The sequence below is a fragment of the Megalobrama amblycephala genome, linkage group LG9, assembly GCF_018812025.1.
Source record: "Megalobrama amblycephala isolate DHTTF-2021 linkage group LG9, ASM1881202v1, whole genome shotgun sequence".
Lineage (NCBI taxonomy): Eukaryota > Metazoa > Chordata > Actinopteri > Cypriniformes > Xenocyprididae > Megalobrama > Megalobrama amblycephala.
The window spans coordinates 35,769,826-35,786,878 of record NC_063052.1 but is presented as its reverse complement, the minus strand read 5'-3'; the positions used below and the strand labels follow the sequence as shown (position 1 = coordinate 35,786,878).

The 17,053-nt window shown below is 36.0% G+C and overlaps 1 protein-coding gene and 1 long non-coding RNA gene across 2 annotated transcripts in view; one reads left to right on the top strand and one right to left on the bottom strand.

The window, feature by feature from the left end:
- Positions 1-17,053, bottom strand: part of LOC125276156 (erythroid membrane-associated protein-like) — a 49,825-nt gene that overhangs the window by 18,131 nt on the left and 14,641 nt on the right. The window contains exon 2 of the mRNA XM_048203658.1: positions 10,926-11,054. Coding sequence (XP_048059615.1) covers positions 10,926-11,054 — 129 coding nt within the window. The remainder of the gene's footprint in view (positions 1-10,925; positions 11,055-17,053) is intronic.
- LOC125276203 lies at positions 3,681-8,215 on the top strand. Its single transcript, XR_007186586.1, has 4 exons — positions 3,681-3,906; positions 3,982-4,124; positions 4,563-4,677; positions 7,231-8,215. It is a non-coding gene; the product is annotated as an uncharacterized LOC125276203 (long non-coding RNA).

Genomic DNA, 17,053 nt, shown 5'->3' with positions numbered 1-17,053 from the left:
GTACAGAGCACAACAACACACTTCTCTTGTCCACGGAAGCGCCGGCGCGATCCCTTCCATTGTTCTCTGATATTTTGGGTTTTTTCCAATGAAACACAAATTATGTTATTATTTATAAAAAATAAAAATAAAAAATCTTCTTGTAATAGTGAGTGAAACATGTTGTATCATGGAGGTTTTTTCTTAGGCTTTTTAATAATAAAATAAATACAAATAAATAAAAAAATCCTCAATGTTATTTTAGACCACATATAGCCAAAATGAGTATTTTAGGGGCCGCCCACACATTCGAAACAAATTTTAAAGCATAAACTAATTTAAGTTTTACCCTTAAACCAAAAATACAAAAAACTCTTAACTAATTTTTCATTTTCTTAAAAAAAAAAGTTATTTGTCTTTGTTTATTTTCAAGTAAAATAATTAAAAATAATGTCTTTATTTGTTTTTTCGATTTGGTTTAGTTAGACAATGAAATGTCTTTTTTTTTTCTCGACGTAGGCTAATTAATTGAAGGAATTACACGGACTGATGCTGCACAACTTTCCGTTTCTGACACGCGCTTGTCACTGAAAAGGAGGAAAGCAAACAGAGACTTAATTTGAAATCACATTGCTCCTACTAAGTGATTTCAGTGTCATTCAATTCAGTGCAGTCAATGTCTAATATTTATAAACCGAGGCAGCAAATGAAACTTTTATCGGCACAAACAATTGCGACTGTTTGTGGTGAATGACCTATAAATGACATACAATTTGATTTGCAGCCTGATTATTATCGAAATATAGCCTAACAGTCAATCTAAACATCTAAACATAAAGTAGTCTAATCTAAACACCTTGGCCTAATTACCTGGTTCCAGTCAAGAAGGGAAAAACAAGGACTCAAAATCAACCTATATGAAATAATTTATAAACAACACTAATTTTATCCGTTAACTCGTTCTATTTAATGTAACAATTGCAATTCACGTTGTACAGTGTATTTATGTTTTTTTTCTTCATTATTATTGTTTTATTTAAAGAGAATGAATTCGCCTATAGGCTACTTTACATGGACAGTGGTTAAAGTCTGTGTGTGTTTGTTTGAAAGGTGTATTGCAGTTATGATGAAATAATCTGAGCATAAGTGCCATCTGACGTGCCAAACAAATTTTAAATTAACCTGCACAAAAAACGTTGGGTTATTTTATTAACCCAACCGTTGGGTTACACATATTGGGTCACTAGGTTGGGTTATTTACCAAAAATGTTGGGTCATTTTTAAAATCGTTGGGTTATTTTTATTAATAACCCATCTGTTGGGTTAAATGCGGATCCCGTGACGGTTCAAATTTTAACGGTCCAGGGACAGTCAACGGAAAGAAGCTGCTGCAGCCTGATTATGAAGGTAAGCCATGTCGTTTTCGTATAAAAAACTTTTATAACATTAGGTATTGTGTAGTGAAACATTAACTTACGTAACGTTATATTCTAAAACTGAATTTTATATTTTTACTAAGGAAGAGTAGGTCTCAGCAATCACTATCCAATATTACGCATGTTTTACGGTCTTCGTGACAATCTTTTATAATATGACAACTAAATTTGAGCTTCAGACTTTAAAAAAAGTACTTTTTTGTACAGGTCTTTTAGAAATGCGGAACGAAAGTGCCGTTTGAGACGAGCCGAGCCGCGCCGCACGGACCGTTTATCAGCTCGGCCTACGCAGCGCCCCACACAGCAAGGGACTCCTAGGCGGAACCGCATTCAAGTCGCCAAATCCGCGTGACTGTCACATCCGTTTTGGCGCCGTCCAGAGGATCAGGTCCGCATCCGGGCGGCGCCATAAATTCTACTGTCAATCAGCGGATCCTGCGTGGACCCATGTCGGATCCGCGGACGCGCACGCGCCTTTACTGTAACGGTTGTATCAATTTGCGAGTCCCAAACGGACCCGCCGCGGAGGTAAGGTTTTAATCGCGGATGCGGAGCGGATGCAGCGCGGAGCCAAGGCAGGTCCGTGATCCGCCTTCGTTACGGATCCGTCACTGCGAGCAAGTGGACTCCGATACGGGTCCGTTCGCGGCAGAGGTGGAAAGTCCAGGGCTCAGAAAGTAAAAGTCCTGCCATATTTTTTTTTCCACCCGCTGAAGCGCTGTTAAAGTTAATGAGGTAAATAAGTGATTAATTGAGTGATGATTGAGCATTATTGAAGACACCTGATGATAACAAGCAGAATCACCAAAGGAGAAAATCACAATTTTTAAGATACCATCGTGGAGATGAGGGTTTGTTTTAGTTGGGCTCTTGACCCTTGATTTTTTAATATTAGAACTTGTTTGGGCTGCTGTAACTGAGTTATAACAGCCAGACAAGCAAAGAGAAAAGATGGTCAGATAACGTTGGTTATGTTATCACATAATCATTATTTAATCTGAATCACTGAACTCATCTAGAGCCCTATCTCTGAGTTAGATTTACATTATTGATTACAGAAGCACTGAAATTCTACAGCACAAGATCAGCTTTATCAATAAAATAATAATTTTTTAAAAAGTTGTTCTGACAAAAAAAGAAAAGTCTGTCTTCTAGGCACACACAGACATCAAGAATCAGCCTGTGAATCTCAATGACGGTGACAAGCAACATTCTGATCAACAGATCAACTCTGAACATTAGAAAACAAGCTACTAAAAAGTCGCATAAACAGAACAAAATAAAATATGAGAATAAAGGAAATTACTAAAACAATTCAGCTCATAATTTATTCATGCAGCAATGCATGATGGGAGCCATGGATGAATTTTGATTGGTGGCACCCAGAATGCACTGCAACATGGTTTATTATTCTCACCACTGTTGAGATTCACAGGCTGATTCTTGATATCTGTGTGTCTAAATAAGAGCCTTTTTTTCTAAGAAAAACTTTTGATGAAACCTTTGAATTATTTTGAAGAAAACTGGATCTTCCGCTGTAGAATCACAGTGCTGCTGTAATCAATAATGTGAATCTAACTCAGAGATTGGGCTCTAAATGAGTTCAGTGATTCAGAACAAATAATGATTATGTGAAAACATAACCAACATTACCTGACCATCTTTTCTCTTTGCTTGTCTGGCTGTTATAACTCAATTACAGCAGCCCAAACAAAATTTAATATTAAAGAGTGAAGGGTCAAGAGCCCAACTAAAGCAAACCCTCATCTCCACGATGGTGGCTTAAAAATTTTGATTTTTCTCCTTTGGTGATTCTGCTTGTTATCATCAGGTGTCTTCAATAATGCTCAATCATCACTCAATTAATCACTTATTTACCTCATTAACTTTAACACTGCTTCAGTGGGTGGAAAAAAATATGGCAGGACTTTTACTTTCTGAGCCCTGGACTTTCACTTTCTGAGCCCTGGACTTTCCACCTCTGCGCGATACCTCCGCGGTGGATCCGCCACGGAGTCCTTTTGCTGTGTGGGGCGAGCTCGGTCCTCGATCCTCGATCATACGGTACTACAACAGAGCTGTTTGAATTCGCTAAAATCTAAGATATTGTAAGATGAAAAAGCGCAATATTCCCAACAGCCTCTATGCAAAACCTGGAAAAACGTTGTGCAACCAATGAACGATTAGTTCATGAATAGTTATCGATAAATAACCTACTGTTTATTAGATTTACTGTAGTAACACTAACTGCAAATCTGGTATTTGCAGAAATGTGGTCTATTAATAATGCATGTTCTATATAGTAATGCATGTAAATGTATTACAGGGGTATCTGAAGCATCTTTGTACTATTATTTCTTATGAAGCTAACGTTATGTTAGTTCTTGCATTTGTGTTGTACTAAATGTGTTTATTCTTGTGTTTTAGACAAATGGAATAATTTGTAAAGCAAAGACTACAACAACCTGCTATTTAATGGAAACATTTGAAGGTAAGCTATTTAAATAAGTGACAACTTTTTTAAAATACTGACAATATTTCATTTTTCTGTTTTATTGTAACACAGAGCAAGAAGTGGATGAAAGTTTTATGCTGCTGGATGACCGTGGTTCTCAACTGGTCCTAGATTATCCCCAACAATACACATTTTTGATGTCTTCCTTATCTGACACCCTTTTACGGCCTTGGAGTCTCTCTGCTAACAAGCTGGTAAGTTAAATCAGGATTAGAGAGACAAAATGTGCAGTGCTAGGGCTACTACAGAACCAGGTTGTTTGGGAAACACTGGGGTACAGTTTATTACTCTTGTTTTGTTTTTTTCCTCAGTTGTCTTGCTTCATTTTAAAACATGTTTTAATTTAAACAGAATCCAAGTTGTTTAATAACGATTTAGTATCAAAAGAACGCAAGAAGTCCTCACAGCCAAGCTAATGTGTTCATTAGACGTACAACACCTCAGCAAACTGCATAAATTTGATCCTTTGGAACAAAAACTATTGAAGAAATGGAATACTGAGTTTAATGATGTTCAGAATAGTGAAGGGTTGTTTTATTTTGGGAAAAAAATGTATTGACCATGTCATGCTTGTGAAATTTGTCCACACACATGTGGTATAAATACAATTTTTTTAAACTTGTCTTTCAAAGATGGTCATGGAGAAACTGCCTTCAAAACCCTTCCCGCTGTCCTGCCATCATCGCCATGTCTCACAGATGGGAAAATGGTGCTGAAATGAAGCACAGCTTAACTGACAATCACCCTGTAAGTAAAAGCAACACTACAAAATTAGCTTTGATAAATTACACTGCTCTGTACATATTGATTCTGCTTGTTAATGTGTTAGTTTACCCAAAAATGAAAATTCTGTCATTAATTTATCACCCTCATGTTGTTCCACAACTATAAACTAATAGACCTTCACTCATCTTTGGAACGCAAATCAAAATCTTTTTAAAGATATTTAAAGAAATTTCTGTCCCTCCATTAAGAGTCCACGCAACTAAAATTTTTAAGGCCCAGAAGGGTTATTTGAAATTATTTAAAAAATGAAAAGACACTTTAAACCTGAAATTAAACCCGCCAGTAGGTGGCAGCAAGTCCCTGCTAAAGAGCGAGTCATTGAGATTCAACCGGATTCAACCGATTCATTCAAATGGCTGATCAATTCAGGAAGTGTTGCTCAGAGAAGCAAAACAATTGTGTGGACTTTGTTTGGAACTATTTTTGTTGGCGAAATGGAGTGAAACAGGCGATTTAGTGTCTAAAATGAAAGTCCATTGATATTAAGTTATTGTTCATTAAACTGTACGCTGAATAAAATCAATATCACATTTGTAATTGTTGATATTTGGAGAAAAATGGCACTGTGTAATATTGGTTAACTATATTAAAGGTGCCCTAGATTGTTTTTTTACAAGATGTAATATAAGTCTAAGGTGTCCCCTGAATGTGTCTGTGAAGTTTCAGCTCAAAATACCCCATAGATTTTTTTTAATTAATTTTTTTAACTGCCTATTTTGGGGCATCATTAACTATGCACTGATTTTTTCAGCACGGCCCCTTTAAGAGATGCGCTTCCTCTGCCCCACGAGCTCTCGACTATAATACAGTGCATTTACAAAGTTCACACAGCTAATATAACCCTCAAATGGATCTTTACAAGATGTTCGTCATGCATGCTGTATGCATGCTTCGAATTATGTGAGTAAAGTATTTATTTAGATGGTTACGTTTGATTCTGTGTGAGTTTGAGGCTATGCTCTGTGGCTAAAGCTAACATTACACACTGTTGGAGAGATTTATAAAGAATGAAGTTGTGTTTATGAATTAAACAGACTGCAAGTGTTTAAAAATGAAAATAGCAACGACTCTCGTCTCCGTGAATACAGTAAGAAACGATGGTAACTTTAACCACATTTAACAGTATATTAGCAACATGCTAATGAAACATTTAGAAAGACAATTTACAAATATCACTAAAAATATCATGATATCATGGATCATGTCAGTTATTATTGCTCCATCTGCCATTTTTCGCTGTTGTTCTTGCTTGCTTACCTTGTCTGTGCACAGATCCAGCCGTTAATACTGCCTTTCCTTGTCTAATGCGTCGAATGGGCTGGCATTATGCAAATATTGGGGTCATACATATTAATGGTCCCGACTGTTACGTAACAGTCGGTGTTATGTTGAGATCCGAGTGTTTTCCGGAAGTCTTTTAAACAAATGAGATTTACATAAGGAGGAGGAAACAATGGGGTTTGAAACTCAATGTATGTCTTTTCCATGTACTGAACTTTTGTTATTCAACTATGCTGAGATAAATTCAAATTCTGATTCTAGGGCACCTTTAAGTGATATAAATATAAAGGATATACTGGAGCATTTTTGCCCCTTACCTTGAATTCTGGGTCATTCTAAAGGCATTTTTATAGACTAAACCACGCGCAGTGAAAGCGTACACTCTAAATATGCACGCGCACTAGTCTAACCTAACTGTTACTAGACTATGTCACATATTGCATGCGTGCGCTCAATGGGTGTGTTTTTGTTTGGTTTTGTAAATTGAGGGACATACTTGATAATTTCAGATCGTTAAATCAACAATTGCGATATCATTGACATAGACGATATATATCGCATACCCTACAACACTGGCCCGATCAGACAAGTGACCGTTCCGTCTACTGTCCCGAGCATCGTTCACACTGGCCCCTCTGCCATCGGGCAGTCCTTATTGTCGAGCCCTGAAACTTCATCCACTGTTCCCTTAATGCTGTGCTCTTTGGGAAGCTGAAAAAGGCAGTCTTTCCATCACAACCAAAAACACACTTCTTTGGTGACCACTGTTGAAAAATCTCTTAGCTTCCGTAACCCGAATGAAATGCGTTGATGGGCGTGCTCTTGCTTATCAGAGAGAAGTGCCCATACAAGGAATTCCGTCCTTTATTACGTGATAAGGGATACGATAAAGGGCCATGCTCGAAAAAAACTATCCGAAACCAGAAATAGTGAATCCGTCATACATCCAACTCGTGTTTTGAAATTTTGGGCATGTTTAGCATGAGAATACAACTCTTTAACAGTGTAAATAAGTCAGAATACATGAAATAGCATTAGACCCCCTCCCCCTTTATGTAAAATGGAAAATTTACATTTACATAAAGGGGGGGGGGCTAACCCTTTAACAGCAGGTGTAATGCAGTGACTATATTTTAATTCAGTACAGCACTGCTTCATTGTAACTTTTACATAATTTTACATTGCTTATGTTGTCACAATGCATGCCAACTAAACTTTATTTATTCTTTGAAGGTTGGCACTAATACAATGCATTACCTGAGCAGTGAGATAAGCCAGGATCCACATGACTTGATGCCTTGAGGACAAAGAGAACTCCCAAGTTTATGTATATTATTTTTTTTTTTGGATCCACTTCAAATGTTGACTATTAAGAGGGGTTCCTTCAACACTGCTGCCTCCTTAAGAACTTTGATCATCATCATTAGGTCCAACATATTTGTGGTTTTATTACTTAAGGTATGTTTACAACACATCAATGCATACAATGTACAGTGTTGACCCACAAAATAGAACCGGAGTCCTATTCCATTATTCCTACCTGTGGCCGACCTCACTGTGGACCTCAAGCGCCTGCTGTACACGTGATATGTTTATTTATTGAAGGATTTAATGTTATGAATTTATGTGTACTGGTAGTTTTTCATTTAGTGTTCATTTTGTATTTGTGTGTTCTGTATATGTGCATATTTTATGTATGTTTTGAGTTTACGTGGTTGCGAAGGTTTTAAATACAGGTTTTAATTGTGTACTGTTTGCAAATTTATAGGTTTTGAATTTAATATTTACTGTACACTTTTGTGTATGCTTTAGTATAATTAGGCCTACTACTAAATTAATAGTGATTACCATAAGATTAGTTAAAAAATAGTGTAATAATATTTAAATAGTGTTCATTTTGAATTTTTGTGTTCTGTATACATATTTTATTTATGTTTTGAGTTTACTCTGTACATGTTTGTGTAGGTTTTGAATGTGTACTGTCTGTACAAATTTGCATAGGTTTTGAATTGATTTACACTTGTGTTTTGATAATATGTACACTTATATTTACATTAAATGGCTCCACAATATTTCATTTGTAATTTAAAATATATTTGTTAAAACATATTATTTTATACAAATAAACAATCTAGAAAACAAAGTGTATTTTATATATTAAAATAATGTCATGAATAAAAGTTAATAGTCATAGTTAGTAAATAACCCAACAAGTAACCCAACTATGGGTTAACATAGCACCTTCCCAACTGTGGGTTATTTTTAACCCAATGGTTGGGTTAAAAGCCAGTTGGGTTAAAACAATAACCCAACAGTTGGGTTAAAAATAACCCACAGTTGGGAAGGTGCTATGTTAACCCATAGTTGGGTTACTTGTTGGGTTATTTTTAACCCAACATTTTTTAGTGAGTGTAAATTACCCTGCACACATGATTTTTTTTTTTAGTCTCAGTGCATACATCTTTTCCGTATGCAGACCTTATGCATTGTTTAACGTTTTTGAAGGGCGCAGAAAGACGTTAAACAAGTATTTGAAAATTTACCATGCAATTGTATATTTTATTATTATTATTTATTCAAATATCTGTCCCAGTACTATAGCACAGCATAGAACACGCCTGGTTCCAGAAGTAGTCAGGTAACATGTAGGCCTAAGTGGTTGTGACAATATCTGGCACAAATTTAGTCCATTTAAGAAGGGGTCTTCGTACTTTTCAACGGCACAAACCGGGACAAACGAACAGCACCATTTTGGAACGATTTAAGATGACGAGGAGATTTTTTTTTCTTTTTTAATTTTTTTTTATTAGGCCTATAATAATATATATATATATATTTTTTAAAAAAAGGTAATCAATTACAGGGATTCTTTTAACGGCACAAACCGGCACAAATCGAGCACAAACAAACAATAACGGGTTGGAGCAATATGGATGGCATGGGGTGTGGAGAGTTAGGCCTACATAACTGTTCATAAAACATTTTTTCGTTATATTTAAGAAGAGGTCTTAGATACAGTGTTTGTTTTAACGGCACAAACCAGCACAAATCGAGCACAAACGAATGGCACCGGTTTGAAGCGATTTGAACGATATGGGGTGGAGAATGACGTCACAGCTCCCGAATTATATTTGTTATATCTGTGGAAGGAGAACAGTTACAGTGTTTGTTTTAATGGCACAAACCAGCACAAATCGAGCACAAACGAACGACACCAGTTTCGTGCGATTTAGACGAAGTGGGGTGGAGAATGACCTCACAGCGCCCGAATTATATTTGTTATATCTGTGGAAGGAGAACAGTTACAGTGTTTGTTTTAATGGCACAAACCAGCACAAATCGAGCACAAACGAACGACACCAGTTTCGTGCGATTTAGACGAAGTGGGGTGGAGAATGACGTCACAGCTCCCGAATTATATTTGTTATATCTGTGGAAGGAGAACAGTTACAGTGTTTGTTTTAATGGCACAAACCAGCACAAATCGAGCACAAACGAACGACACCAGTTTCGTGCGATTTAGACGAAGTGGGGTGGAGAATGACCTCACAGCGCCCGAATTATATTTGTTATATCTGTGGAAGGAGAACAGTTACAGTGTTTGTTTTAATGGCACAAACCAGCACAAATCGAGCACAAACGAACGACACCAGTTTCGTGCGATTTAGAGGAAGTGGGGTGGAAAATGACGTCACAGCTCCCGAATTATATTTGTTATATCTGTGGAAGGAGAACAGTTACAGTGTTTGTTTTAACGGCACAAACCAGCACAAATCGAGCACAAACGAACGACACCAGTTTCGTGCGATTTAGACGAAGTGGGGTGGAGAATGACGTCACAGCTCCCGAATTATATTTGTTATATCTGTGGAAGGAAAACAGTTACAGTGTTTGTTTTAACGGCACAAACCAGCACAAATCGAGCACAAACGAATGGCACCGGTTTGAAGCGATTTGAACGACATGGGGTGGAGAATGACGTCACACGACCAAAAAAATAATGCTTAATATCTCAAACACCAAACCAGCACAAACGTTCATTTTTGCGGCACAAATCAGCACAAACGTAGCACAAACGAATGACATATTTTTGGGGATTATTTCGCTTTATGGGGTGCCAACTTCACGGAGGTGTTCCACCTCTAATGCATTTCTTGTAGTAATATGACCCATTGTGCTCTGTCTCACTGCCTGTATCCACTTTTGTGTCTTTAAACATTCGTTTTTTTGGGTTGACAGCTTATAAAAACTTAGTTCTGGGTTTTTTAGCTTGTTTGCTGTATACCTTGTCACATTGCAGCTTTTAGACATTGTTCTATTTTTTGTTTTAAGCCAGAAATGACAAAGAGGCAGCCTCACGCTAAAGTCAATGGAGACAGTTGGATTGTTGAAGATTTTTTTTTTTTTTTTTACCTGTGGGTAACTAAAATGTATTTTGACTTTGTTCTCTGTTGATAACTAAAAGGTATTGTATGACCTCTTATTACCTCAGTTTATGGTTATTTGGGAAATGTACGGGGAGAGTGCCTTTTTATTTTGTGTGTAATATTTTCTCCTGTTTTTGGTTAGAAAGAAAGCTCAGGGAAGTTTATGTTGTTGATTTTCATCTTTGTTTTTATGCAGGGTAGGTAGCTCCTCTAAACCTTAGTTAGCTTCTCTTCTGTTTATTATTTTAGGCCATACTCTCTCCTGAAGATTTACATATGTAACCGAGACGTTTTCAGGCTTAATTAATATGAGTTTACACCTTCAATATGGAGGTTTATTTGACAATACTTGAAAACAGCTTTGTTTACCAAATAAAAAGCTACTAAAAATTGCATTGCAAGTTGTAATGATGCTACTACACTGATATAAAGTAGAAGTATTTACAGTAACTCAGTCAATGCACTTTGAACAAAGCAAATATCTATATCGGTTATACTCACAAAGGATCCAGATGATGCAGAGACCCCCGAGAGCAAAAACGAGCGTCAAACCCAGAAGAATCAGAAGAGCTTTAGTCCACTTAGAGGGACTGACTTTCCTCTCACTTTCCAGTTCTTCAGTGAAATTACCTGTGGTTAGAAATTTGATGAGAAAAAGCTAATTATATTTCTGAACCCTTGAATCATTGCAACATTTCTGTCTGGAACTATTCCTGAATTTACACTAGGTTTATTTCTGTAAAATACATTTTTAACAGAATATATTTCAACACATTGACCCAACCAGACATTTTAATGTATTCTAGAACTCAGTTCAAACTTTCAGTTACAGTTTTTTTCAACAGCTTACACACAAAATCCTTACTTGTCACACAATTTCTGAAACCTGACACTCAAACAGCAGAACCACACACCAAATCTGCAAAACCACACACTAATTCTCAGCCTTTGACTTCGTTTTCAATTTCATAAAACACATTTTGCAAAACACAACACACAATTCTCTATGTAACACAGAAAAATCTAACAGGAAGTATCTTGATTTCCTTTTTCCAAACACAAACATTGTTTCTGTCCAACTACACATGGTTGATGTATTTCTTTTCTTTCATACTGAGTAAAAAAAAAGAAAAAAAGTTTGGTTTCAATTTTGCTTTCCGGTTTATCGTGAATTTTTTCACATCTCTCTGCCAATTACTTTCGATCTTGAAAATGTACTTAGGAGCTCACGAAAGAAGAGCTTTAGGTTTTGAATAACTGTGTGTATATGATATATCCAAAAATAGAATATTATGGCAAATGTGTTTGTAATGTAAGACATGTTTGCTTTTGAGATGTCTGTGATATTTTAATGCAGTGTTTCATTTTGCAAGAGATGTGAAGCATTTTACATTTTGTGTGTGCAATTCTTGGATTTGTGTGTAAAGTTTTGAAAAAAAAAAGGTTTTCAGTTTTGAAAATGTCTGTAAGCAGTTGAAAAAAAAACTGTAAACCTTGTCTGTGAAATTGTGGGATACTATTATATCGTGTAGTCACAGGAAGTCAAATGATAAACTTCACACCAGTTCACACACCACAAAGCAAACTCTAATAAACTCTAGCAAATTCAGATGAGGAGATTGCTGATTCTACTCTGCGGTCATTGAATCCATGCTCTGCACTTCTATTACTGCCTGGTTCAGCTCAGTTACCAAATCAGATCACAAAAGACTATGACAGGTAGTCCGGACTGCTGAGCGAATCATTGGCACACCCCTCCTCACTCTCCAAGAACTGTATCATCCAGAGTGAGTAAAAGAGCTGGCAAAATCATTCTGGACCCTTCACACCCATGCCACTTCCTCTTTGAACTGTTGCTGTCTGGTCAGCACCACAACGGCCAGGCACAGGAAGTTTCTTCCCTCAGGCAATCCACCTCATGAACAGTTAATGCTCCCACTGGCAATAAACATGTGCAATACACAACACTATTTATACATTACATTTATTTATTTAATACACCATACTTCTTAATTACATTTCCTTGCATTTCTACATTTTGTACTTACTGTTAATTGTCTATTTTTTCTATATTGTGTATTTTTTTTTTATATATATTTTTGTATATTATTTCCTATTTACTTATTCTATTTTTATTATCTGTGCTGCACTGTCATTCTGTTTGCACTGTGGAAGTACAAACATACCTGGCAATAAAGATTTTTCTGATTCTGATATTTCTATTTATGCTTTTGGCAGATGCATTTATCCAAATATTATATTTAATTTAATACTGTATGTGAACTCTTTCTTCTTTCTGAATCCATGAGCTTGGTGTTGGTATCATCATGATCTGTCTTAGCTTTAGGGAAGAAAGTGCTTTTTTATTTACAGTTTTTCTCAATCGATTTTACACATTTCTCCAAAGTAATGTACCTGCTCTCAAAACAGTTAACACAGTGATCTAAACACACTCTTACATTTGCCAAACAGTTCAACTTTACTGCACAATAAAGCACCGCATAATGCATTTATTAAAAGTAAATACCAACATCAATACTAGGCGTATTTTAGAACATTTTCAGCTGTGGATGTACAAATACACTAGGAAAATACACATTCATTGTAATGTTTTTCCAACAGGTTTTCGTATATGGGCCTTTGAGCTTCAAAATTGTATTTTTAAAAAATCTTTGAAAATTGATGTAAAGCATATTTTTGAGTCATGAACAATTTATTAATTAAACAAGTTTTAGTTGTTTTAACAAGTTTTAGTTGTTACGTAACATTTTGAAGTGTTTAAATTCTTTTTTTTTTTTTTTACCTTTTTGTCTACCCATACATGAAATTAGCTGTTTTTATCAGTATTTGAAAGATATCTACAACCCTTTTCACTCACAATGATCTATTGGGTCCTCTGGATATTGGATTACAGTATCAAGTTTAACGTTATTATCTTGTCAGTTGATAATAAAATATTTGCACTTGTGCCACCTGACATTTGAGAATATACAAATTGCAGAGCAAAGTTTTTCAATTATGTCAACAACTTTGAAACTACAGATATTTATAAAATTTGTTTAAATAAATATTTAAACATAACATTATGCCAAAGTATTTCATCTTGTATTCCTTATAAACAAAAAATTAAATTTGGGGGCTGAATCCAAAATTCCCCATACCCTCAGATAGGGCTCCCCAGGTCCAGAACTACTAAATTAGAGTAATTCTGATTTCATTTCAAATCCACCTTTCCTCCCACCCCTGCTGTCTACATTCACTATATGTCTTCTTACAATTTCTCCTCTTGCTCTTTCCACTACACCAATTCCCTCCACTGTGCTCAGCTCTTCTCCAATCCTCCTTTTTTACTTCCTCTTCTCTCCCCATATACAGTATGATCTCCTTCCAGTTCCACCCTTCATTTCCTTCTCATTACACCCCTTCCTCTTCTCTTGCATATTTTCTTGCTCTATGTATACTTTCACTTTTAAATTTTCCACTGTAAAATGAATTTGATTTTAACAGTAAATATTGTAAAAGCACTACGGAAACAAATGTAAATAGGTTAACAGTAAGTTCCCATATTATATGGGAAAAACTGTAAAAGCTCTTACCAGACATTTTATGTAATTTTCACAGTAACAATTTTTAGAAAAAGACAAAATCAATGTATAATTTACAGTCAAAAACTGTAAACTGATATTCCCACAATTCCCTTTGTGACACTCCACATTTGAAGAGAACAGGGATCCAAGTTTGGAGAAATGTGTAAAATCAATTGAGAAAAACTGTAAATGACAGTGTTGACAGTGTAAGATTCCTTGCAGTCGATTGCTCCTGTCTGCCTCGCTGCTCAGAGTGGTTTGTGTCTGTAACTCCGTATAGCCTTGTTTTGAATCTCTTACTTTTATTCATGGTTGCTTACTATCATTACCTTATATAATATTGCCTCCCACATTAATCTGACGTCGCTAGCTTTTAATCTTTGAATCTTACAAGGCGTTTGCATCTTGCTAGCTGGTTAACTTGTCATCAGTCTTTCACACGCTCCTTTTTCATTGCGTTCATCAAACAGCTCTGGTAACTCGGATCAGTCTACAAACACGGTGAGTCATGTCATCCTCTCCCAGTATTATTTTGTGTTCAGTTTGTCACATGTTCAGTTTAGCTCTCTCTGTCACATGTTCAGTTTAGCTCCTGTCAGCGACGAGGGATTTACATGTCATAAATGTAGGGAAATAGTCAGGCTGACAGAGAGAATCTCAGAATTAGAGACACGCATCCAAACTTTAATCGAGGATAGTAAGAATGTAGGGGCCTCAGATACCCCACTGTGCAATGTGCCGTCGGGGTGACGTCTTTTTCATGTAATTTTTGGACGTTCAAATTCGGTCCATTGAAGGGGTTGTTTTGTAACGCCAGGCGACGTCTTTTTTCGACGTCTTCCGCACGTCTAATGTTGACGTCCGTGAACCTCCGTGTAAGGGCTATTTATAGTCCAAATGTGGTCGTTTGTGGACGTCTTTTCAACATCAAATTTAGACTTATTTTGGACGTCGTTTTTATAACTTTTATAACTGTGGTCCCATGTTTTCAGAGGGTGGAGGACATGCTTTTCTGTGCCAGTTAAAATTAAAGCTACAGGAAAATTAACTGGCACAACATGTCCTCCACCCTCTGGAAACATGGGACTACATACAACACTGCAGTTATACAAATACACATAAATCACAATTCAATATCACCATTTTCATCTTTATTCAAAAATAAATGCAGCGAGGCTGAAAAGCTGTGCCGTCATTTTGCAATGGTTGAACACTCGTGCGAAATGCCTGTTGTGTTGCCTCGACCTATCAGAGCGGCGTTTATTGGTTGGGTTATGATGATGTGCTGCCTCGACCAATCAGAGTGATGTTGACTGGTTTTGTCTCTTTGGCTGAAATCCAAAGCCCTTGATAGAGAGTTGTCCTTGCCTCTCCTTTAGCTGCTGTTGGTTCTTTTTAAATTAGAAATAAGGAGGACAGGCCTAATATATGATACCATTAAATTATTTTCTGAACTATAATTTCCCACAAATTGCATTTCCAAATAAATAAACAGATACATGCAAAAATACATATGCATAAAGAAATAACTTGATTAGGCTACTTTAAATAAACCAGTTAAAGAAAAACAGGAAAATGTAAAAAAAAAAAAAAAAACATGGCCTGAATAAATAAACAGACATTCACATAATAAATCGTGTTTGTTTCTAAATAATCTGTATGTGAAGAGTTCAGATGCATCTGAATTTCTTCTAGAATGATCATTTTTATAAAGCAAAATCCCCAGTGTTAAATTAACACCCAAAGTGAACATATGAGTCCATCTTACCTGGTGTTAAAAAGTAACACTGAAGCAGTGTTAAAGTTAATGAGATAATTGATTGATGATTGAGTGATGATTGACAATTAGTGGAGACACCTGATGATAATAAGCAGAATCACTGAAGAAACAACAAGAGAAAAAGAGAGAGACGCAACAACTACAACTGACTTCCAGCCATTAAACATTATTACACTTATTATTAACCAGTTTTATTTGATTTCTGTCATACATCAACAAAAGTTCTTACTGAGAATGAACAGATGTTTAGATGTTAATGTTTTAAAGAAAGTTTAGTTTGAAGTCACCCATGATGGTGAAAAGCATTTCCTTTAGCTGGGCTCTTGACTCTATTAACATTAATTTATCTCTAGCTGCTCCAACTTTGTGTTTATGAAGCACATTTGTTATGGTCAGAGAATCTATGATTTGGGCTGTGTTTCCCAATAGTGATGTGAGCCAAAGGTTATCAGTTTAGGTTTACAATGCTTTGGGAATCACAGTCATGATGGTTTTGTTTTGATGATGATATTCTCTTTAATACTGAATGTCACCAATGAATCTGACTATTTCACAAAGAGAATATCATCATCTGAACAAAACCATTATGACTGAGATTCCCAAAGCATTGTAAACCTAAACTGATAACCTTTGGCTCACATCACTATTGGGAAACACAGCCCAAATCATAGATTCTCTGACCATAACAAATGTGCTTCATAAACACAAAGTTGGAGCAGCTAGAGATAAATTAATGTTAATAGAGTCAAGAGCCCAGCTAAAGGAAATGCTTTTCACCATCATGGTGACTTCAAACTAAACTTTCTTTAAAACATTAACATCTAAACATCTGTTCATTCTCAGTAAGAACTTTTGTTGATGTATGACAGAAATTAAATCAAACTGGTTAATAATAAGTGTAATAATGTTTAATGGCTGGAAGTCAGTTGTAGTTGTTGCGTCTCTCTCTTTTTCTCTTGTTGTTTCTTCAGTGATTCTGCTTATTATCATCAGGTGTCTCCACTAATTGTCAATCATCACTCAATCATCAATCAATTATCTCATTAACTTTAACACCGCTTCAGTGTTACTTTTTAACACCCGGTAAGATGGACTCATATGTTCTCTTTGGGTGTTAATTTAACACTGGGGATTTTGCGTAAGTACTTTCACTTAAATGACAATTAATAGGTAATTTGCATTGCCATTTAAGTGAAATTATTGAACTTAAATATACATCAAGCTTGATAAAAATGATCATTCTAGAAGAAAATTTCAGATGG